This window comes from Coptis chinensis, chromosome 6 (assembly GCF_015680905.1).
Source record: "Coptis chinensis isolate HL-2020 chromosome 6, ASM1568090v1, whole genome shotgun sequence".
NCBI lineage: Eukaryota > Viridiplantae > Streptophyta > Magnoliopsida > Ranunculales > Ranunculaceae > Coptis > Coptis chinensis.
The window spans coordinates 14303414-14327371 of NC_141461.1; the positions used below are offsets into that span (position 1 = coordinate 14303414).

General features: G+C 35.8%; 1 protein-coding gene and 2 long non-coding RNA genes across 3 annotated transcripts; 2 read left to right on the forward strand and 1 right to left on the reverse strand.

Annotated features, from left to right (window-relative positions):
* The first annotated feature begins 5378 nt into the window (after nt 1-5378).
* On the forward strand, nt 5379-8047 carry LOC147491622 (uncharacterized). The gene is made up of 4 exons (XR_015198927.1): nt 5379-5838; nt 5925-6012; nt 6613-6685; nt 7908-8047. It is a non-coding gene; the product is annotated as an uncharacterized LOC147491622 (long non-coding RNA).
* A 717-nt stretch (nt 8048-8764) lies between these two features.
* LOC147491623 (uncharacterized) lies at nt 8765-10241 on the reverse strand. Its single transcript, XR_015198928.1, has 2 exons — nt 9476-10241; nt 8765-8880 (listed from the first exon to the last, which is right to left on the reverse strand). It is a non-coding gene; the product is annotated as an uncharacterized LOC147491623 (long non-coding RNA).
* A 5349-nt stretch (nt 10242-15590) lies between these two features.
* On the forward strand, nt 15591-23530 carry LOC147491624 (uncharacterized). The gene is made up of 10 exons (XM_086567290.1): nt 15591-15746; nt 17014-17083; nt 17641-17939; nt 18300-18392; nt 18485-18664; nt 21102-21153; nt 21390-21552; nt 21649-21753; nt 22034-22430; nt 23468-23530. The coding sequence occupies exons 1-10, from the start codon at nt 15591-15593 to the stop codon at nt 23528-23530; spliced, it is 1578 nt and encodes a 525-aa protein (XP_086423416.1).
* Nucleotides 23531-23958: the final 428 nt, after the last annotated feature.

The following is a 23958-nucleotide window of genomic DNA, read 5'->3' on the forward strand; positions in this document are numbered from 1 at the left end:
GAGAATATATATATATATTTCCTTTGGTTACAAGAATTAGTCCAAGGTGAAATATTACATGGACTCTTACTTATTGTTTAATGAGTTGTTTTTTAGCTTCAGAAGTAATTTGTGTTATGTATAAATGTAAAATTATAAATATGAGTAGACTTGATTTTATGATTTATGAGAATTGTATTGTTTTGATTTTCAGGTTATGACAGGATTTAGGTGTTTAAAATATTGAAAATATAGAGGAGATTCTGCCGAATTTTATATTTAAAAATAAGATAAAATAATGATGCTTCTAATTCCAGTCTCTCTCCCCTCATTTGTTCTTCATTCTCATACGGGTTAAATTAATCAAGGTGTAGGGGGTATGTGAAATGAGTTGGTTTGTGAGAAATGAAACACATAGGATTATCATAAGCTCACTTTAGTGTATGCATGAAATGATTTTAAAGTGTAAAACTACTAGAAATTGTTATAGCATGGAGATGGTCATTTGGGGAGTTATTTAAACACAATGTGTTTCGAGTGCCACGTGGCACTAGCATTAACTAGTAATAATAATAAAACAAAAACAAACAAACAAATTCCAACTTACTAAGAAAAACATAAAGACAGTGTAATGAGGAGTCTACAAAAAAACCAAATAGATCTTCATCTTCGTACTCACTTCTTAAATCCCAGCTCGATCGCGTATTATATATCGAGATGCTAATACACTCTTTTTAAGAGGTTAGACTTGTAATTTAGCAATCTAGATTTGGTTTCGTATGTAAGCATGTTGATGAGTGATGATTTAGGTGGGCGTTTGGATAGAAACCATTACGCTATAAAGGAGAAAGCTAAAACTCAGCTCAATAATGAAGAAGAAGAGAAGAGGTGGAGGTTGGCTCACCTTCAAATTAGGTTGGGTAGAGTTCCAAGAAACTCATAACTCCTGCTTTCTACATACAATTTGGTTCTTGCTTAATAACAGTCAAAACAATTTTCGATCAGACACCTGTCAATCCCTGATCTTCTCTCTACGCACATATAGTTTGAACTTCAAATGGCTTTCTCCTTTCTAGTTTTAATTACCAAATGCCCCCTTTATACTATTTTTGCTTTTGTGATTTAACACTATTTTTTTTCAGTTTTTGAATTGATGGCAGACCATAATGAATTGATGGGGGAGAGCCGTGTCAAATCCATGTGCACTTCTTTGTTTTTTTTTCCACTTTTTTTCTCAGTGGCGTCATGCAAAACTCAACAAACCCTTTCACACCTTTCTTCCATCATAAGTGTTTTCATCCATCGATCACACTTGATCACTACAGATATAGATACCCATACATTTACGTTCACTTTATAAAATAGCTTTGCCATGCTTATTAGTTCTACGGAAAAGGGAGCGTTTAAGCCTGAGGTAGCAAATGTGGTGACGAGGACATGCTCTTTAATGTTGAAAGGCCCTGGATTCATGGAAAATGTCCATTTTGTTCCAATAACTCTCACTGGTTTGGTTGGAAGTATTACTGCCATATATTTTCCCAATGGGAAGAGAAGCATTTGGAAGCAAAGAGATGAAATTAAATCTCCATTGGTACCTGCTGGAAAAAGAAGAACTCATTTGTGAATGCTAGAAATGCGCATGTTGTGATTCCAAAGATCCATGTTCGGAATGTTAACACCGGCAATGGATCGTCCATAATTGGAATGGTATTCCTCACTTGTTCAATGGGAGAATCATTGGTCTCGTTTTCTGCAAAAAACACGCATCACAGCATTAGAAGCTCTTAAACTGGATTCTATTATGCCACTGGCTTTCAATATATATATATACTAATAACAATAATAGAATAAATCTATATATATATATATATATATATAAAAGCTCGCACCTTACCTCTCTCTTCATCTTATGTCTTTATTTTCCAAACCGTGCATTCTCATACACTACTAAAAACTAGCCATTTGGCCCGGCCTATGGCCGGACTTGCTACATAAATAGCTAATGACTCAAAAGCCTAAAGTTCACTTGAATAAATAATATATGTATATTGATAGCTAATGATTAATTGCATACTTTGTTTGAAGAGTTTATGTTTTTCTATTTTTTTTAAAGAGATTGCAAGCTCTCAAATCTTGCTATCCTTGCAGTTATGATTAATTGGAGAGCTCTCACTTTTCAGGTTTCTTTTTGTTTAAAAATGGAGATAAGAGGAAGAGAGAGATTTTTCTTTTGTACTTTCTGTTTTTTGGTTTTTTTTACTTAACAATTGAAAATGGCATGGATTTGAATAAAAAAGGGGGGTCGACGTGTTTCATCGAGAGCATTCTCAACTACTCAAGATTCATGGTCAATCATGAGTATAACAATAGATGTATTATAATGGGGTTTCAACCTATGCATGGTATAAACAAACAGTACTACGACTATCAAATATTTGTACTTTTTCCTTAAATATAAATATAAATGCAAGAAAGAGACGATGACTTGAAAGGAGAAAGAGGTTTAATACCTGCATACGGTTGATCAGAGCTTCCAAAGAGAAGAGGGGGAGATTTTGCTGTAGAATTATTGTAAAATGATTAAAGTATGGGCTTGATCTAGGCTTTGTAATTTGGGCTAAAAGTATTTCAAAAAGTTGTCTATGGGCTTTGAATTGAAGGGTGGACTTTAAAAGGTTGATAGAGTAGGAAAGACCCTACTTCTGTTTTGGCAGAACATTTTTTTATTTTTAATTTTGTTGATATAAAAATAAATTTTAAAATTTTATAAAGAACACACCCTGCCTCTATTGAATTTGTTTACGACTATGGAAATGGGAAATTGGGGGTGTTGTTTCTTGTTTGCCTGTGTTGGAGTGTAAAGTGGCCATGGAACTATATAATTTTTTTAAAGGGTAGACAAATTAACTGCAACCACCCACGACCCACAAACAAATAAACATGCACACCATCCCTGGTAAACATGCACACCATCCCTGTGCTAAAAGCATTTCCTAACTAAAAAGGGAATCAAATCTCAAACTGTTCACTGCATGCAGTTAGTTTAATTTGAAAAGAATCCATACCCTCCAAAGAGCGTAGTCACCTGCGACATAAGTATGCGAGGGCCAAAAATACGCAAAGAAGAACCCACCTAAAATCAAAGGCAAAAATGATGTCGCATTAATGCGTAATATGAAGCGAGATAACAAATGCCTTAGAACAATCTGTGACATATACCATCCTTACTTTCAATTTTCTTTTATAGATAATTTTCTTGTTAGAGCGCTACACAAAACCTTGTAAAACACCCTCTCTAAGGGAGCAACAGCTTTGATGAACCTAAGGTTAAGGTATCAAAAGAATTTGTTCCTTATCTTGCAAACAATATGAGTCGGCCATGTCTATGTCCAGGCCAGGCAGTTGAAAATAATATAGTTTAAAGTGGACAAACATAAATAATTGAACTGGTTTCCTTACAGTCCATGATTCTACCTTTAGAATGTTTACCCAGTTATGGCAATCAGTGTTCTGGAGAATACAGAAATTATAATACAAATCCAATGTTTACTGATCAGGAACAAATCCTTATACCTGCTATTACGGTGGATCGGATCCACATTTTCAATGAGACTACGCACCAATTCAACAACGAAGAGGCTTAAAGATATGCAGGAAAATAAGAACTAATTAAGAAGACGCAAGAAAAACTGTTTCGCATTTTGTGCTACCCTCGCTTCTAGTATCGCTTCCAACATGATATATGATCCTTTTGCATCATCTATCATTACATAAAGCCATGAAATCTTGTAACATATTGAAACTAAGAAATGTAAAGAAGCAAAAGCATCAAATGAACAAACATGTAATATCCAAGTTTAAAATTTAAACAGAAGTAAACAGGAACTGACGGTGCAGCAGGGTCATGGATGCAAGAGAGCCGACTCAATGCACACAGAAGAAGATGACGGATATGTCATATATTTTATGGATATGCATACTTAACTTAATAATAGTTAGTAATAGCCTAATAAGTAAAACATTTCATACACACAATATTTAAAAAAAAAAAAAAAACTTACAGTGTCCCAATAGCCAAGAGTCGCTGAAAAGGATCAAAAGCAAGAATTGATGCAGTGGATGGGTTACTATAGTGAATTTCAACACGTGGATTTAAATCCTTTAATGTCACATTTTGCTGTAGAGAAAAGGTTGTTTTTATTTTGAATGTCGAATTAAGAACTTAACCCGCAATTTGATATCAAGTAGGTAATAACATGACAAAAGCAATTTATATTTCCAAATATAAAAACATCTATGAGCTCATTGTCAAGAGACACGTTAGACCAAATTCCAAATTAAATCCTTAAAAGGTGAATAGAACAGCTTATGTTCACTGCACTTGAGAAAAAAATATCATAGTTAACAATTAAGAATTTAAGATAATATTGTGAACCGCTTAGAACTTAGGGGTTACCTTGACTTCCTTCAAATTAACGTTAGACCAAATTCCAAATTAAATCCTTAAAAGGTGAATAGAACAGCTTATGTTCACTGCACTTGAGAAAAAAATATCATAGTTAACAATTAAGAATTTAAGATAATATTGTGAACCGCTTAGAACTTAGGGGTTACCTTGACTTCCTTCAGCCACGTTAGACCAAATTCCAAATTAAATCCTTAAAAGGAATGAATAGAACGACTTATGTTCACTGCACTTGAGAAAAAAATATCATAGTTAACAATTAAGAATTTAAGATAATATTGTGAACCGCTTAGAACTTAGGGGTTACCTTGAGTTCCTTCAAACCACGTGCTCTTTAAGTCAGGACTACTAAGGATGGTTGACACAATAAGAGCACCATGGACAAGCCGGTTGTCAGACATAGGTCCGGCAATTTTGTTGCAATTGACTATTCACAAAGAACCGCTTGTTTTTCATCTTCACAAAGGACACCGCAAAAATAAAATGAGCTCATTGTTAGAAAGCATGACAAAAATCTCCTCCCCTGCACTTGAGAAAAAAAATATTATAGTTAACAATTAAGAATTTAAGATAATATTGTGAACCGCTTAGAACTTAGGGGTTACCTTGACTTCCTGCAGCCACGGGCTCTTTAAGTCCGGGACTACTAAGGATGGTTGACACAATAAGAGCACCATGGACAAAGGGGGTTTTGTACATAGGTCTGGCAAGCTGTTGCAATTGACTCTTCACAACAACTGCTTGTTTTTCATCTTCACAAAGGACACTGCAAAATAAAAGGAGCTCATTGTTAGAAAGCATGACAAAAATCTCCTCCCCTGGTAATAATCAAAATGAGATGAAGCAGCCTATCATTATCCAGACTTCAGACATTAACATATCATTTTAGTTTTGGAAGCCAACAAAAGAGTGACTAAAAAGTACGTACTCAGCGTAGGTCTATGCTATTCCATTTGGTTCGTACATCACTTATATATATTATTTAAGTATTCATTCATGTCCTGCAACATGGAGGGAGAGTATGGCCACATACATGCTTCTTCTGCTCTGGTCAAATTCAATTGCCAAAACACCCTCTCCAACTACCAATAGGTCTAGCATCAACATGAGGCAAGTCGGGTAAGGGAAAGACATTCCAAGTCTTCAGATGCGCAATGTTATATGTGTGTTAATGGGTAAAAACAGAAGTCTCAGAGTCTTTCACAGTATCTGTTTGTTGTTGGCCTAAAAAGGAAATAAGTAGCTAGCTCTTTGGGAAAGCAGTGTTTTCAGTGGTCCTACGTAAGGTGCTGACAAACAAAATTGATAAAAGTGCTCAAGACTGTTAGTCTATGGTCAGAAAAAGAGAGAGTCATCCATATGAGAGTGTGAGATAAGTTAGAACGCGTATTCATGTTAGTAGCTATACTTTAATTATTCATTTGATATATTTTAAGTTACTTTTAACATGACCTTTTCGCATGGTTACATTGTTCCTCAGGTTTCTGAATGGATGGAAAAGAAAGTTGAGTGCACATTTTCATCAGGGGAACGTGCTGTGCAGTTAGATCTGATTGGAAGAGTCCGAGGTTTGGATTCTGCTGAGAGCTACTTCAATAGTTTGACAAATAACCAAAAGACCCTGGTGTCTAACTGGTGAATCATATTGTGGAACGATCCATCTCTACACAATTATCTAAAACGTACAACAATATAATTATTTAGGTACACATTTCTCTGAATCTTCATTTAACAGTCCGAACATGAACATTTTCTGTTTCTATTCTTAATATATCTTGGTGTATCCCACCATTGAATGTGCCTATCACCACTTAGATACAGCATCATCTGCTAATGCTCTTTTGTGGGGGTGAACCTCATAGTAGCAAATCGTAGCTTAAAGGACTTAAGCCTATGCCGAAAACTATAGAACTAATAAGCCAAGCCAGTGTGCCACAATTCAAGGTCCCAAAGTTGATAAAAACCGCCATTAAGTCTAAAACCAAAAGAACCCACCTAACTCCAAAGAACAATGAAAACAAATCAACCCCACTAACTAATTAAAATATATCAACGACAAAGATTCAAGAATTGCTTAAACACATGGATAAATTGATAAAACTTATGGCGCGCTCTTGAATTGTTATGTCAGAGCAGGCCTAACTGATAAATCCGTGTCCCATCTGCAGAAAATGAAAGAAAATGGTTTTGCTTCAACTCCTCTCTGCTACAATGACCTCATGTGTCTCTACACAAACACTGGTAAGTATGAACAATGACCTCATGTGTCTCGGCATTTAAGTTTTTGGGCTCTTTGAAATCAATGCGATGTTCCTATTTTCAGAAGTGTTCTGTTAGGTCATATTAAACACCAACAGGAAACGTCCCTACTCACACTTGCTTTGTTGGATCTATCGAGAATGTCTATCCAAATTAGATATCTATAAATGCAGTTTAGAACATAGACCATTTACTGAACTACGTGTAGGATAAGCCTAATTTTGTTCAATTTACCGAACTGTGTGTAGGATAAGCCTGTTTTGTTCCAGTTACTGACTGGGTCAAGCAGCATGTGGGGGTGTAGCCAAGTGGCTTTGCTTGTTTCTCATGTGCCCAAATGATCATTATGTGGTGAGGTGCTGGTCGGCAGTGTCAGCTGTGATATGCTGGATACCTTGTTCCATGGCTCCGGAGACCTGGGTCCCTCACCTTATCAGATGGCCTTGAATGATTTGACATCTTGACTCCCAGTTATATTATGACTAAATAAATAAATATCTTGATATTGTGATCTTCAATCAGCCAGTTTGTAAACTTGTGGTCGATATTTGACCATTCACATGTAGTTATATGTGTTGTGAAAGTGAGTTTTTGTACTTTCTCTTTGCACACTTCTATTTGCTTTGTCTGCACGACTATAAAATGTCATATCATTTTACATAGTATTGCAGTTCGTGTGTGTGCCTGATAGGAAAAGGATAATGGTTCCACATACCTGCTCATTTAGGTGTTTGAATGTTGTTGGGGGTTATGACCTGTTGGTCATTTGGCAAAGTGGAGCCTGTAGACATGTTTAACCTTTTGCTGTAACTCAGTATGTCTGTATAACTATACAACATGTCATTTATACGTAAAAGTAACTTATTAGAGCAGCAGGACACGGTCAGTCTCGTACTCTTCCTGTATAAAGCTCTTTGTGTTAGTGCCTGTGAGCAGCAGAACATGTGTTTTGGACATGTTATTTGTTAACATTCCTGCTCCACTGCAATCTTACCAGAATGGGTTTGTGCTATAGGTTGTGAATTGGACATCTTTTACCTGTAACTTTACTTAGTTGCTTCTAAGTTCTGATTCCATTTTTAAATTAAGTTTTAATACACAAAAACATCAGTGTACGTATATTATATTTTAGTTAGTTATTGTCGTCGATTTTTACAGTGAGTGAGTGAAGAGGATGACTGAATACCTATGAAATATTTTGCAGGGTTTATAATCAAATGCCTGAACCTCGATGGGTCATTTCGATGGGTAGTTGTGCAAATGGCGGTGGCTACTACCACTACTCCTACTCTGTTGTTCGTGGCTGTGACAGGATTGTGCCTGTTGACATTTATGTTCCAGGTTGTCCTCCAACAGCGGAAGCTTTGCTCTATGGAGTTCTTCAACTTCAGAAGAAGATCAACCGTGGAAAGGATTTCCTCCATTGGTGGACCAAATGAGGATCCAGAGTGATACTACGGCGGAATGTCAGCCTGCAGTGTGTGTTTCAAGCTTTTGTTTTCCTGAATGTTCGAATAAAACCAGTTATATGGGACTCCGGCTGTTCTCCAGCGTCTGAAAAGAATACTGTGATTATTTGTTATGGTAGCAAGTCTTCTGTTCTATATTTTGTGACGAACCCTTTTACCCTTTGTATTTACTCAGGGTTAACGTACTATATAAGTCTAAATATTGTCTAATATGTATGAGCTTTTGTTCACACCATGCATTTTCAATCAGTTTTCAGTTGTTGTATGGTGGACAGTCACTTTGGTTATGTTTTTCCCACCCTACTAAGAGAAACTGCCTGTCAATCATTTCTTTTTCCTTGGGCAAATAGCAGGGTAGGTAAATATGCATCAATTCTTATGGGGCGAGATCTAATATTGATGAAATGGAGAAAGTTCTTGTAGAAATGGAGAGTCAATCTCATATCTCAATGGACTGGAGCACATATGCTACAGTGGCCAATTTCTATATTAGAGCTGGTCTCACTGACAAAGCAGTTGCCACCCTGAAGAAATCAGAGGAGAACCTGTTTAAAAGAGATGGGCTTGCATACAACTACCTCATCTCATGCAGTGATATCTAATACAAAGCTTGACATCAGTAACTGAGTCTGATCACTGTACTCATGTCTCTTGTCATCACCTAAAGTCACTGAATTATTTACTTCACTTTCTCTCTCTTACTAACATCTGCAGGTAATGACCAAACCAATTTAGTAAAAAAAGTGAAAGTAGATCCAATTATCAGATTCTCATAGCCACCATTTCAATGTTTATAGGGTTCTGATCAGTTATAGTATTGAGAAGTCAAGGGTAAAGCTACAGTAGGTCATCTGTTAAATGGTTGAGTAAATAGTTACAAATAATGTAAGACCAATTATATGTCAATAACAGCGGAGAGCACCTTAAAATTTACCAGGAAATTGGCCTAAATAGGGTCAAGTGGCAATCAAGTTCAGAGCCACCTAAAGATCAGTCTCTCACATGGTAAGCCATGGTTCAAAAACACAAACTATAACCGTAGAGAAACTTCAAGATAAACTTTCCGTTTATAGTAAAAAAGTTTTCATGTTTTCTGGTCTAACAAACAGAAGAAGAAGACCAGAAACACAAATAAAACACAAAACCAACATGAATCGGTTACAAAGTGAACAGTATAACCAACTCATCACTATAAAAACAAATAAAATAACGAACTGATTCAAACAAAACTACCGTCAACAATCACAAAACACAACATATATATCAAAAACAACAGATCTAGACCGATAAAACTCATACTCACATCGTAATGAGGAAGATCATTCTGTTTCAACTTTCACAACTACTGAAGAAAGACAGTTCGAACACAAACACTCTCTCTGGTACTAAGGCAACAATAGCATCACTGTTTGGAACACCGGCACAGAAGAACAATTGCAAGGCACTTATTCTCAAAAGTGATTCAAGCAAGTCCCATTTTCTTAACTTCAACTTCTTGAAATCAATTTCCGTCCTCCTTTTGTTTTCTTCCTCGCAACAGGAGAAGGCGACAGATCAACTAAGTCAGTACCCCTTCTAGACCTCGTCATTCGAACTGGTGCCTCACTAATACTCTCTGACAAAACTACAGCAGTAGAATCATCATTCCCATCCTTTTTCCGTCCTCTTTTTGTTTTCTTCTTGGCATTCGGCAATGGCGAAAACACAACTAAGTCAATACCCTTGTAATTAAAATTAAAAAATTAAACAAAAAAAACACGGATTTAGTTGATTATTATTAGCCTAATTAACAAATACATAAAATCAAGAAAAGAAAAAAAATAATGAAGGATACTTTGATGAGAAGAGAAGTGAGTGAAAGTGGGGAGAGAGAAAAAGTTTTTAAATTTTGACATCACTCTGTCATTTTTAGTTTAATTTTGGAAGAAAAGAAGAATGTCATTTTTAGTTTAATTTTGGAAGAAAAGAAGAATGAGAGAAGTTTGAAGAGAGGAGATAAGATTTAAGAATGGAGATAAGATTTAAGAAAGAGGTTTTTATCTACTTATCTATTTTGGATTTTTATGTATTTTGAGCTACGAACAATTGAAATTGCCAAAAAAGAGCGTAGAATTCATTTTTTTAGATAAAATCTGATGTGTGTGTGAAAAAAAAAAAAGGACGTGGAGTCACCTGAAAGATTCTCAACTACTCAGTATTAATGGTCTTTGATAAGGCAACTCTATATATTAGTTAGACCTCCCTAGATTTGTTACTTTCTCCTCTCTTTATTATGTATTTATTTGGGCCTCCTCAAATATCAAAATAGACATACAAACAAATTTCTAAAAAAAACCTTCCACTCTTTCATACGAATCCTAATGAAACAAAATTCCTAAAACCTACTAAACCAAATTCTTAAAATATGAGCAAACTTTTTATGAGGCCTCAAATCACGAGGATGAAGATATATGGGAGGAGGTTAAGATAGAAGCAATTGATGGTGGGGTTTCAAGTCCAACAAATATTCCTAAGGAAGACCATTCCATCAGTGTTTAGAAAACCGGACCGGACCGGTGGTTGAACCGGGTCCGATCGGAACCGGTAAATTTTCGGCTCGGTTCAGTTAAAACTTGAGTTTATGGTTGGACCCTCGGTCTAAGCTTAAACAGTGGTTGAACCGGTGAACCGGTTCAGTTCTAAACCGGATCACCCTTATATTTTTTTTTTTTTTTTTTTTTGAAAAATTGATAATGTGGGGAGTTGAACCTAACACCTAAACAAGATAATCCAAACTCCAAACCAACATACTACTATGTATTTCTTGTATAAGAAATTTATTTTGATATATAATATAAATTAATATTGAATTAAAACATATATTTATTTATTTTATTATTATAATTATTAAAAAATTTGCTAAATAAATAATAAAATCGGTTCGATTATAATTAAAATTATTAAACCTGGTTGAACCATTTTAACAAAAAATCGGTTCGATTACCGGTTTGGTTTTCAAAACATTGCATTCCAGTACTTCTATTGTTTTGAAGAAAAATATTGTTCTGAGTGAAAGACTTGAGGCACATCAATCTTCAACATATGAGTATGAGATTTGAGGCAGGAGGGTTTACCATTGTGTGAATCTTCAGAATAGGACATGTTCATGTAATGATTGGAATGTTTCTGGCCTTCCATGTATACATGCATGTGCAGCACTTCGGAAGTTAAACAAAGATGTGTACCTATTTGTTGATGATTGCTATAAAAGGAGTACGCAAGATCTATTCACAGCCCATGTGACCTTTATGCACGTATGACATGCCTCGATTTGACTGTATTGGTGAGGTAAACATTGATGGTGAAATAATTTACCCTCCTAAGAATTCTGGGGAAGAAGGTATTGCAAAGAAACAATGGATTGATCTTCAGGGGCTACCAAAGCATAAAAACCATTGCAGTTGTTGCATCGAGAAGGGACACAATAGTCGGACATGCAAATCTCCAATTTAATCATTCACTCTGTGTACCATGTTTCTCTTATCTAATCGCAATTTAGCAACATGTTTACACTGTTGAGTTAATCTCAGAGCTTATTCTCTCTCCCCCCCACACACACACACACACACACACACCCACACACATTAGCAACCTCATAAAAATATAAGTCTTATGGCTGAAGCCCCGATTATGCCTTGGGGGTCTTTCCTGGATGATTGAGGTGGAAAACGGGATGTACTGGCTAATCAGAGAGGATTGGAACTAGAAGGCCATTGGGGTAGGGTAGACTATGATGCGGTTATTCCAGTAGAAAAGATTGTCGAGTTGAAATATCGGGCATCTTCTATACAAGGAAGACTCGCCAGAGAACCCGTTGAAGTCCGCCCATGTCTTGCTCCATTGAAAGTATGTGGACTCGCGCGGAAAAGAGACATGTAAAATTCTTAACTGAGAAACAAGTAGTTGAGAAATTAACAAAACAGCAAAAAAAGAATGTGCGGGAGAGAGAGAGATGAATTCATCGATGATGTTTTATAGGTGAATTCTCTATTGTTGCCCGTCCCGGATATGTTAGCTACTGAGAGGCACGATAATGCTAATGTTCTTTGGGACATCCAAGTTGAAGTCGCCCTTATCCATCATCTTTCGACAGAATAAAGGTTATGACAATCCCTTTCTCCAACTACACAAAGCTTGCAAAAGTTCGCGAAAGCACTAAAGTAGTGGAAAACCCGAATCGGGTTGTGGACGTGGCGGACAAAACCAAGAAACTAACTTGAAACTGTTGAAGATGTTGATAAAAAATCTGAGGATATTGAGCCTAAGGAAAGTGCCGAGAGTGAAGTTGTGAAAGATGGAGTATATGTCGATAAAGCAAATGGAGGTTACCGAGTCCTCAATCGATACGTTTGCATTCAAAACTCCATCAGTTCGAATACAAAGAAATAGTTGCTATTCCCGATGTTTTGGATAAGACTAATATGGACAAAGGTACGTAAAGATGAAACTTCGCTTGATGAGGTTGAGAATTCATCGTAAGAGTTGGGCCAAGTAGGAAAAGCTGAAGAAGAGAAGTCAGAAAAAAATAAAGACGGGCATCATTTGAACCTAAGACGACAAAGCAAGAAGTTGGGGTTGATGCCAATCCCGCTTAAGTTATCAAAGAGTCTTTTGAAGAACCTGGTACTATCCAGGGAGGCGGAAGTGATCCATGAAGAAAAGAAAGAAAAATTGTTAAAGATGGTATAGTGCCTTCGGTTGACACCGCTAAATGGTACAGAGCCCGTGGATCGCCAAAGCTGAAGAGGGGCTAATTCCAGCGCTATACTTGCCGGAGAACCCGTACTATCCAGTGGAGGCTTAAAGTGATCCTTGAAGAAAAGAAAGAAGAAATTGTTAAAGATGGTATAGTGCCTTTGGTTGACACCGCCAATGGTATAGAACCCGCGGATTTGCCAAAACTTAAGAGGGGTTGATTCCAGTTTCGCTATACTTGCCGGAAAATCTTTTGAAGGAAAAAACCTTTGAGGCTATTCAAGTGATCAAGAGAAAATACAGGAAGATATTAAAAGTGAATTTGCATCTGCCGAGATTAAAAAGATACAGAGCCCCACTCTATCGATCATCGAAGATGGAAATGAATCAAATTCACTGCTTTGAAGGTTGCCGAGAAATCTTTTGATGGAGAAAAGGCTTTTAAAGATGTTGATGTGGTCCCTGATGAGAAGAAAGAGGAAAATGTTAAAGATGACACAACTTCTTTAATCGAGATCGAAAAAGATACAATCCTAGAAGGGCAAGTTAATGTTCCTCTATTGTTGAAGTTGCTATAACATCAACCTCATATTCTGAAACATTAGGAGCAGCAACTGAGAGTGGTTCATTTCAGAAAGAGAAGAAGCGTACTCTAGCTTCCATGTTGCGATAGAAAGAAACACCAAATGAAGAGGGCTCTGAACAGGCGCGCAAGCAATGCTGCACGACAGTGCTTGATGGGAGAAGACACAAAGTATAGAGTAGGGGTGGGAATTTGGCCATAACGACCCTAACCCGGCCCTGACCGACCCGACCTTAAGCCCTATAAAGCCCTCACAGAGTTTAGGGCAGGGCCGACCCGGCCTTAATGCCTTCTAAGGCAGGGTCAGGGCTAAGGTTTTGAAACATAGGCCCGACCCTAACCAAGCCCTAACCAAGCCCTAATTATAATTTCACTATAAAATACACAACTAAAACTATCCAACTCCTTGTTACATATTTTCAATTAAAATAACACTATCCTTTGTAATTTATCACTTACCGTATGGGTACTTCTAATAACTTGTCTTATATCATAAAAACTTGTAAACCTAATTGTTTCTATCTCACAACTCACGTACACCTCACAACTCCCCGTCTAACCTAGTCGCCAAGAACAATAATGAGCACTGGGCACTAGCCTAATGAAAAATAGGTTGACGCCAGTAAAAACTCATTCCATACTCTTATTTGTCTTTGTGTTCTTCAATGTTAAATGTAAATTTGGTGAGATTTGAGTACAAGAAATAATGGATTTATGTCGATGAAAGCTCATTCCAAAATGTGTCTTGTGCATTTTAACCGTAATTTTGAAATATAAATATGAGTCTCTATGTACTTCAGTTTATTAGATTGTGGATATGCATTTTAAATTGTTAGACTTATCAAGAATTATTACTAGATTGGTTGTTATTCAAATTTCAAAGTGGTGGGACTTTGAGTTTGCAAATCTTTTTGAATTTTTTTTGTAATATAAATGAGTTTTAAAACTGGTGCAGTAAAAAGAAGAAAATATATAGGCCCGCCTTAAACTGTTAAAGAGGGCTTAGGGTAGGGTCAGGGCTTGAAATTTAGACTTATGACCCGGCCCTATAGGGACTTTAGGGCCGGGCTAGCCCGACCCGGCCCATTGCCCACCCCTATTATAGAGAAGCTTATCCAAATCAGTGGTAGACAAATGCATTACTGATGGTGTTTTATAGGTGAATTCTCTGTTGTTGCCTGTCCTAGATATGTTAGCTACAGAGGCATGATAATGCTAATGTTCTTTGGGACATCCAAGTTGAAGCTGTCCTTATTCGTCATCATCTCTGGATACGGGTGTTGGACATCGCAGATATGCACATGCTCTCCAATAAAAGGCATATTGAAGATGGCATTCCAAGAAATCAAATCAAAGGAAACCATTGAGATGCTTGACATCATGGAAACATATAATATACTGATGATTGCTGAAAATAGGAAGGAAATGAAATGTCGATGTCGATGAATAAGATGTGCAAAGTTTTATCTGCCTGATACTTTTCTTGATGTAGTAACTTGGCTGCGGCCTAAGCAAATCTAAAAATGACCATTTGAACAGCTAACTAAAGTAAAGTTGGGAGCATTTGCAAGTTGTGTGGTTAAGTAGGTTTCAGAACTTGATCAACATAAAGTGTCAACAGGAACATACTTATTTACTAATTGAAACTTTGTATAGTTGCCCAAAAAAAGAATGCTCTCATGCAAATAACGCATAGTTTGTCAGGGTGAGGGTGTACTAATTTAATACATCCATGAAATTAGTATTGTATCAGAACAATTTTCACAAAAAGTTATTAATGATTAGATCCACTCAAATATCAAAACATTTGTTTTCTTAACCAGGCATTCTCATAGACTCCTTCGTTTATTTTGTATTTATTTGGGCCTCCTCAAATATCAAAACACACGTACAAACTCAACTTCTGATTTCTTAAAACTCTACGAATCCTAATAAAAAAAAATCCTAAAACCTATTAAACCAAAAACTCCACTTCTTATTTATTAAAACTCTCAAACCTAGCAGCCGAGTTAGATTTTGAATTCCTAAAACCTACTAAACCAAAAACTCAACTTCTTATACCAAACTCAACTTTCTTAAAACTCTCATCTATATAGCTTCAATGGTATCAAAGGGAACATCAAAGCGTGCTTCAACCAGTGGTAGAGCATCAAAAAATAGAGCAAAACCTAGAGCAGCAAGAAGGACAAGAATAAAATCAAAGGAAAAAATAGGTATTGATTCAATCTTAATACCTATATTCACTCTGTGGGGAAAGGTATGCAGTGGTAAGGTATTTCAAGCACAAACATGCCTAGAATTTAACATGTTATCACACATATTCCTTATATTATGAAAGTAAATGTTAGAAAGACAGTGTTTGCTCTATTTTTTCAGCATAAACTATTAGAATGTTTTATTTTATTTTTCTTTAGTTTTTTGGTATGAAAGTTTTAAGTTTAAATCAATTGAATTGGAAATGGAATGATTATATAATAATTATTATGCTATACGGTATACCACATCTTCGCGTTTTTATGAGGTATATTATGTTTCCAGCCCTAACCTTCTCTATGTTTACCTACTATTCTATTTGACTCTACACCTCCACTCTTTGATCTGGGCTTTTCTCTGTGGTTGTGAAGTTGTGATGGTACCCAATACCTCATGATGATTCTAGCATTATTTGCAACCAGCCCAAACGAACTCATTCTATTGACATTTTTGCACATGCATATGTACTGTCTTTGTGTATAAAAACATAAACATGAATTAACAGCCTTTTTTTATCTACTGAACATGGTCATGGAATCTCTATTTTCCAAATCTAACGAGACATAAATTCTAACCATGGCCAACACTAATGTTAATACTTCAAAGAATAACCTAATGAGTTATAGGATAGCAAGCAAAGGGTCAAAAGAGCTTATTGAATATGATGAAAACACTAAAAGTGTTTCCATTTTAGAAATTTAATTCTTTTGATTTAACTTCATCCTTTGTACCCTGCTTAAGTGAATCCTGATGGTTATTGTTCTAAATCTAATCTATCGTGAAAATGAGTCCACCTGATATCAGTTCATATACCCTCTCCTTTTTGTTGAGTTATGTTGTACACTAGCACAAATATTGCGGCAGAAAAACACTATAATTGATTGATTTTGCAGGCACTTATCCAGTTTTAAGCAAAGCAGAATGTAAACTTAATCGATCTAATCGAATGAGTTATTTAGCGGAAAAAAGGAAAAGGCCTCTTGGTGTTGAGTGTATGCAAAATCAGGAAAGAAATGAATTAATGAAAACAATTTCCAAACAAAAAAGAGCTGACCTGAAGAAGAAGAGGAAAAAATCCGTTGTTGTTGAGTTTAATGAGTCTGTATAATTAGACGAAGATTATTATTCACAAATGATGAGTAGTGAAACAGATGGTGATGAAGAAGACATATAAAATGAAACTGAACATAAAAGTAAGATTTTCAATATATTTTAATTTTGTATTATGATAAAAATTCCTAAACAAATTTATATGTTTGTGTTTAACACAGGAAATTGTCAAGAAGCCTGGAATTTTGGAGAGCCAAAGTCTATGTGTTCGTTTTGTGGAGCAATACTTTGGTATGAAGAAAGGGTTGGTAGAACAAAGCAGATCAAGAAACCAAAGTTTGGAATATGCTGCCTCCATGGAAAAGTTCAGCTTCCTTTTTTAGCTGATGCGCCTCCATTCCTAAACCAGCTACTAGATTCTGAAGGTGGTTCAATGTCTACAAATTACAGAGAAAACATGAGGGTGTATAACTCGATGTTTGCTTTCACATCAACTGGGGGAGTGATCGATAAAAAAATAAACAATGGTGGAGGACCATATGTTTTTAAGATTAGCGGACAAAATCACCACAAAATTGGTTCTCTGCTACCAATTCCAGGCACACCTAAATTTGGGCAGTTATACATATATGATACAGCCAATGAACTACAATACCCTCTTCAAAATATTAGATTCTTAGATATTAGGATATTAGATTTTTTTTTATTGGCTAATATTACATTTTTTACATAGATATGATTTTCTTCAATGAAAAATGGAGCAAATAATTAGCCATTTGAATTTTCGTAATTATTTTGTTTTTACATGTTCTTTACGAGTTAATTTGGGTTTTTCCCCTTTGTGCCAGGCCAGACTCCTAAATTTGGGCAGTTATACATATATGATACAGGCAACGAAGTGCAAAACAGATTGAACTCTTTTAGTAAGAAGATTGAAAAGAAGAAACTGTTGGATCCAAACATTATAGCAGGACTCATTAGCATGTTAAATGAAAACAACAGAATAGCTGAGACTTATAGAATGGCGAGAGATCATTTTGAAGAATTTGAAACCGTTGATGTTAGTATAAGACTCATTAGTAGAAGAGTAACTGATGGAAGGTTCTACAACTTACCAACTTCTAATGAGGTAGCTGCTTCATTGTTGGTAATAGAGATGAATCTCAAGGTCACCGTGACATTATTGTTGACAACAAAGGATACGGCTTAAAGGGAATTGATGAAACTTTTCCAAGTTTTATGTCAATGCAATACCCTCTCTTATTTCCTAACGGAGCAGATGGATATGTGCCTGAAACCAAGTACAGAAATGGTAGTAAAGTGGGTAAAAGACAACATGTTACCATGAGAGAGTACGATGCATTTAGAATGCAAATGAGAGGAAATGAAGGGCTAACAATAATCAAAAGTAAATGATTGAAGCTACAGTTTTGGGTAGATGCATACACTGCTGTTGAGGAGATGAGGCTTTCATGGGTTAGAAATAACCAACATACTATATGTGCAGAATTGTACCAAGGTTTGGTTGATGCTGTTGTTTCTGGGGACACTAAACCCAAGATCGTTGGTAGGGCGATTAGTTTTACCATCATCTTTACAGGTAATTAAGTCTATTGAAATCCTCAAAACTCACTTACAAGTTTTAAAACTAATTTATAATGACAAATGATTAGTTTTACCATTGTTTTACAGGTGGTCCAAGATATATGGTACAAAATTATCGGGGATGCCATAGCCATTTCCAGATGGGCTGGAACTCCTGACATTTTCACCACATTTACTTGCAACCCCAAGTGGCCTGAAATTCAAATGGCATTGGACAAGGTTTCTAAGGGACTAAAACTTGAAGATGCCCCTGATATTGTTGCTCGGGTATTTGAAATAAAACCGCACGAAGTTAATGACTAATTTGGTGTGGCGTAAACATTTTGGTAAAGCTTTGGGGTCAGGTCTTTATGTTTAAATGTTTTCACATAAGTTTTAAATGTCAAAGTAAAAAAATACTTAATTCATGTTCAGTTGTATTCTATTTTTGTGAAACACATCGCCTTACTACATTATAATAAATAAATAAAAACCTTCTTACACCTAATCCAGCACAACATAACCGACAACTTTTGAAAAAAATTGATGATACATGTCTATTTTCCAATGTATATGCTATTTAGGATATATGTTCAACTTTATTAAAACATTGAAGTGAATGACCAAAAAAAAAAAAAAAAATCAGAGCACTTATTGATGATTTGCCTTTGCCTTGATGCTCTCAACTTACATCTAGTTAAAATGTCTTAGAAAGATGATTCAAGTATAAGACCTGTTAGAAAAACAGATATTAGGAAGATCCGAAGATGTTATTTCAGTTCCCCTACCAGAATACCAGTTGCACTACAGAATAACTCATCAACTTTTCGACCTTAACATGGAAAGATTTACAACCTCCCCTGTAATGGGAATCGTTATCTACACATAAAAGATTTCCTAACCTTAAATCATAAAAGAGTACCCAATTAATCCCAATAACAAACATTACCACTTTAGGATCAATATTTTGTGCTTGATCTCTTGCAAGTTCTTCTCCAATCACTTTAAGCAATACCCTTTGCCATTTATAGGATTGCTTGGACTTGGCAACTTCGTCTGTTGTAAAATTAAAAGTTGTGAGATGTTCCTGATATGTAAGGTTGCCTGCTTATGTCATTGAAAAAAACGGAAGCGACATATTAGGGATCTTTATTATGTCAAAACTCTCTGACACTTCAAGTGAAAAATCAACTTAAATTGAAAAGAAAGATGACTACCTAAGTGAATGACTTCAAGTGATAGATCAGTAGAGTACAAATTACTGACGTACTATGGTTAAGGAAACGTACAATGAAAATAATAAAAAAAAAAATGAAACTCTCTCAGTTAAACACCTAAAAAAAAAGAAAAATAGACTTTGGGAAAATAAGCAGACTGAAAAACTCAATTTGCAACCTATCATTTAATACAATGCAAAAACTCTAAAATGTGAACTACATGGCGAACAACACTGACATTCAGCTTATTCATCAAGCATGCTTCAAGACAATCTAACGATACATCTGATAAACTAATCATCTTGAGCACAGATGAACACCTTTCTATCTTTGACCCTACTTTTGAAAAGTTAAACAGTAAATATGTCCTAACTCAAACACATTTAGTCAAGCTCCTGCACTATCCCGACTTAGCATAGAAAACAACATAAATAACCATGGACTTAGCAAACACCCAAACTCTAGCAGTAGTTCAATCAATGCATCAATGTCTCCAATTAGCTTCACTTGGGAATATTGGGATAGGTCGCATGGCTGCACCACTAATATGATATACTTACAAGTTACAACTAAGAAAGCAACATACGCCTCAAGTTAGCCTACAAGAAAAAAGAATCCCAAAATTAAACAAGATTAAAGCTAAAAATACCTACATAATGGAAATTCAGCATCTTGCCTTGCCTTTGCCTCATATCCTTAAAAGGTATTTAAAGAGGTCTCAGTCAATATCGAAGTTAAGAAACCATATCTGCAGTAGTTAGTTTATCTTGAAGCTTCATGACCCGAGCCTACAAAAATAGTCATAAGAACTAAAGCACCTTTCAAGCAATTATTTGGTAAAAGCCAGATGTCAAATAAACAAATTATATTTGCAAGATGCAAAGTATGTGGGTGGATTCACCCTACAAGTGTATGACTTCATATTATAATAAATTCCCAAAATAAGATTATCTATTATACAAACTATATTGTTGGATAGATGTCTTAAACAACAAATGCACTTGAGTGAACTTATTTACTGCAAAAAAATTGACTATAACCTTGAATGATTTAGATCGATGAATAGATGGATCAATCTGCAAAGCTATTGTGGCTGAATTTTCAACTGCAATTGCTTCCTCCAAGGCCAATAAAGCATCACCTTTGCATAGATAGGCCTGCAATAGTTAAAATAGTATATAAATCTCCAGGACATGCTCCATGAGCTGCATTTCATTTAGGCAAATACAACAAAACCGGGTGGGACAAGACTGGCTGGGCCCTGAGAGCAATTAAAAGTATCGATATTGTTCATATTGCTACAGGGTAGAAGGAGTTTCTGAACTACTCAAGAGATAGATGAGAAAGTATCTGATGAATGTGTGTAGGATACTAGTAAAAGCCTATGGCAGGGGTGTTTAGGAAGCATCCCATGGGTTTGGGAGGCCAATGCTCATGCGACGTATGGGTTGCTATTGCATCTAAAAAACTTTTCTGTGTTAACTATTTACACATTATTGAGAAGGTAGATGACCTATAGAATCCAGGTTTCTGTTGCACCTTGGCTGATTGCAGCCACATGTTAACTATTTACCAAGCCAAACGGTGATATGAGAGTTCTCCATTTTGCCTAGAACTTACTTTGCAGTATCATACTCAAAATAGATGCTATACTAAAATCCATACTTTCCTCAAGTTTCCAAAAAGATAATTTTTTTGCATAATTTGGCAGTTAATGCCCTATTGGATTGAATAATCTTTTCTTATATGAAAAGTTTACCTTAAATTCTTTTATTGTCTTTTCTTTGTTTTTGCAGCAATATACACAATAGAGTTTCAGAAGAGAGGATTACCTCATGCTCATATATTGCTTTTCTTGGATAATGGTTCCAAGCCCAAGACTCCTACTCAGATAAATAAGTTAAAATCAGCCGAGCTTCCTGACCCAGAAGATAAAGTTGCATATGCAGCAGTTACACAGTTTATGATGCACGGACCCTGTGGAGATAAAAATCCAAGCTCGCCATGTATGTTGGAAAATAAATGTTCTAAACACTATCTGAAGGCTTTTTGCAGTGATACTACAATTGATCACAATGACTTCACCGTTTATATGAGAAGAAACAATGGTCGTAAAGTCACGGTTAAAGTGTTTGATAAGACTGAGGAACTGGACAATAGGTGGGTAATACCACATAATGTCGATTTGTGTGTTAAATTTCAAGCACACATAAATGTTGAACATTATAATAAGGCAAGGTCAATAAAGTATCTTTTCAAATATATTAACAAGGGCAAAGATAGAGCCACTGCTTTTATTGTTGAGAATGTCGCAACAGATGTAGACACGGGGAAGCAAATCATTCGAGATTGTGGACGAAGTTGGACGTTTTCTTGATTGTCGTTATCTTTCTGCTTCTAAAGCATGTTGGAGATTATTGAACTTTGAAATTCAATACAGAGACCCAAGCGTAAAGAGGTTTCCATTTCATCTTGAAGGAGAACAAATTGTCTACTACGGTGACAATGATTTACCAGAAGAAGTCATCAAACGCGAGAAAGCTTCAAAAATGAAATTTACAGAATGGTTTAAAGCCAATACCATGTATCCATCTGCTAGAGAACTTACTTATATGGAATTTCCCACTAAATGGGTTTGGCAAGTCAATGACAGAGTGTGGACTCCTAGACGGGGAAAGGGTAAAAGAAAGATCGGCCGTGTTTACTATGCTCACCCTACATCAGGGGAGAGATTTTACTTACGGATGTTGCTTAATATTGTCAAAGGTCCTAGAAGTTTTGAAGAAATCAGAACAGTCAATGGAACTATTTATCCTACTTTCAAAGCAGCGTGTGAGGTAACTTATGAAATTTTATTTTAGTATATCATTATAATTGTTGGATCTTGGGAAGTTAAACACTTCTAGCAGTTTCTCTTTCTTTTCTTTTATTTTCTATTTTTTGGATTATGTGTGTTTGGATTGGTGGGGGTGATGTTTGTGGGTTTGTAGAACTTACCCTACCTTTTACCCAAACCTCAGGCAGGTTAAGGCTGAACTGAGAAATGCAGTCCATCCGCTCATTAGGTCATCATTCATCACTAAGTATCCTATTGCTTTCTTTGGCCACAACACATTTCTTTTAGCGGTGGAGTCATGACAACAAAGTAAAATGAAGTAAAAGGAATAGATATGACAAAAAAACATGGTAAATCATGTTTAGCTGAATTTAGTAGTAGAAAGCAAGATTTCTTGCCAGCAAAAAAAATTCAAGTAGAGCGGGTCACAAATGTAAGTCTATTTATAGGAGGAAACTGACAAATGTGTGTATTAATGGGGAAAAAAGGAAATATTGTTTCATTACTTATTGCTTGATTAGCAATAACCCAAGCACATGATGTCTTCCCTAAGGAAATAATGTTTGATTACTTACTGCTTGATTAGCGATAACCCGAGCACATGATGTCTTCCCTGTCCCTACAAGTCACATTTCCAAGCTTAAGCTGCTTTAGACGCTAGATAACTAGAAGGAAAATTTTAAATATATATAGATTACTGTTAAAACAGGAAGTTTAAATTAAATTGGCAGCAGTTATTGGAGGGAGTAGGGTAACGATTACAAAACATCTGCTAAGAGACTTTCGTGCCAAGATTTCGTCTCAAGAGTGTGGATAGGTTGGCTGAGACAGTGGAAGCACTTTTGGAGGGGCATACTTAATCCGACAATAAAGAAAAGGGACTCTCCTAAAACTTTTACAAATAAACTTAGGAAACACATACACATTTAGATTTGTTTTTTCCTGTTGTCTATTTTGAAAAACTCCTGAAGTTAATATATGCAGAATTTTAATTTTAAATTATACATATTTAATTGTTCAATTAAATTTACCTGCCAGGCACTAGGTTTGCTCGATGATGACAAAGAGTGGGATGATGCACTAAAAGAAGCTAGCGGATAGTTATGTCCTAAAGCATTACGTGAGCTGTTTGTGACGCTAATGTTGATGTGTGAGATATCATTTCCTGAAAAACTATGGGAAAAACATCACTAGGCACTAGGAGATGACATGTTATTTCAGTATAGAAGAATCAATGGAAATCAGACATTGATTTTATCAGAGGAGAAAATAAAGAACTACACTCGCTCTATGCGAGATTGAAAAAATCATGCTTAGAAGAGGTAAAACTTTGGCAAAGGTCAATGACTTCCCATTTCCAAATATGAAAGACCAGATGCCAACTGGTAATAGACTGATCACAGGAGAACTTGACTATGATTGTCGTTCACTACGTGATGAATACGTTAGAATGCATGAAGTCCTTAATACCGAAAGCAAAGTGAAGTATTCGTCGACCACCCAAGCAAAGATATTCACGAATGGAGGTG

Coding starts and splice junctions, on each gene's coding strand:
- LOC147491624 (XM_086567290.1), top strand. CDS start 15,591: ATGGTATCAAAGGGAACATCAAAGCGTGCTTCAACCAGTGGTAGAGCA. Junction 17,084..17,640: donor TTTTGTGGAGCAATACTTTG/GTATGAAGAAAG, acceptor CCTTTGTGCCAG/GCCAGACTCCTAAATTTGGG. Junction 17,940..18,299: donor AGGTAGCTGCTTCATTGTTG/GTAATAGAGATG, acceptor CTATATGTGCAG/AATTGTACCAAGGTTTGGTT.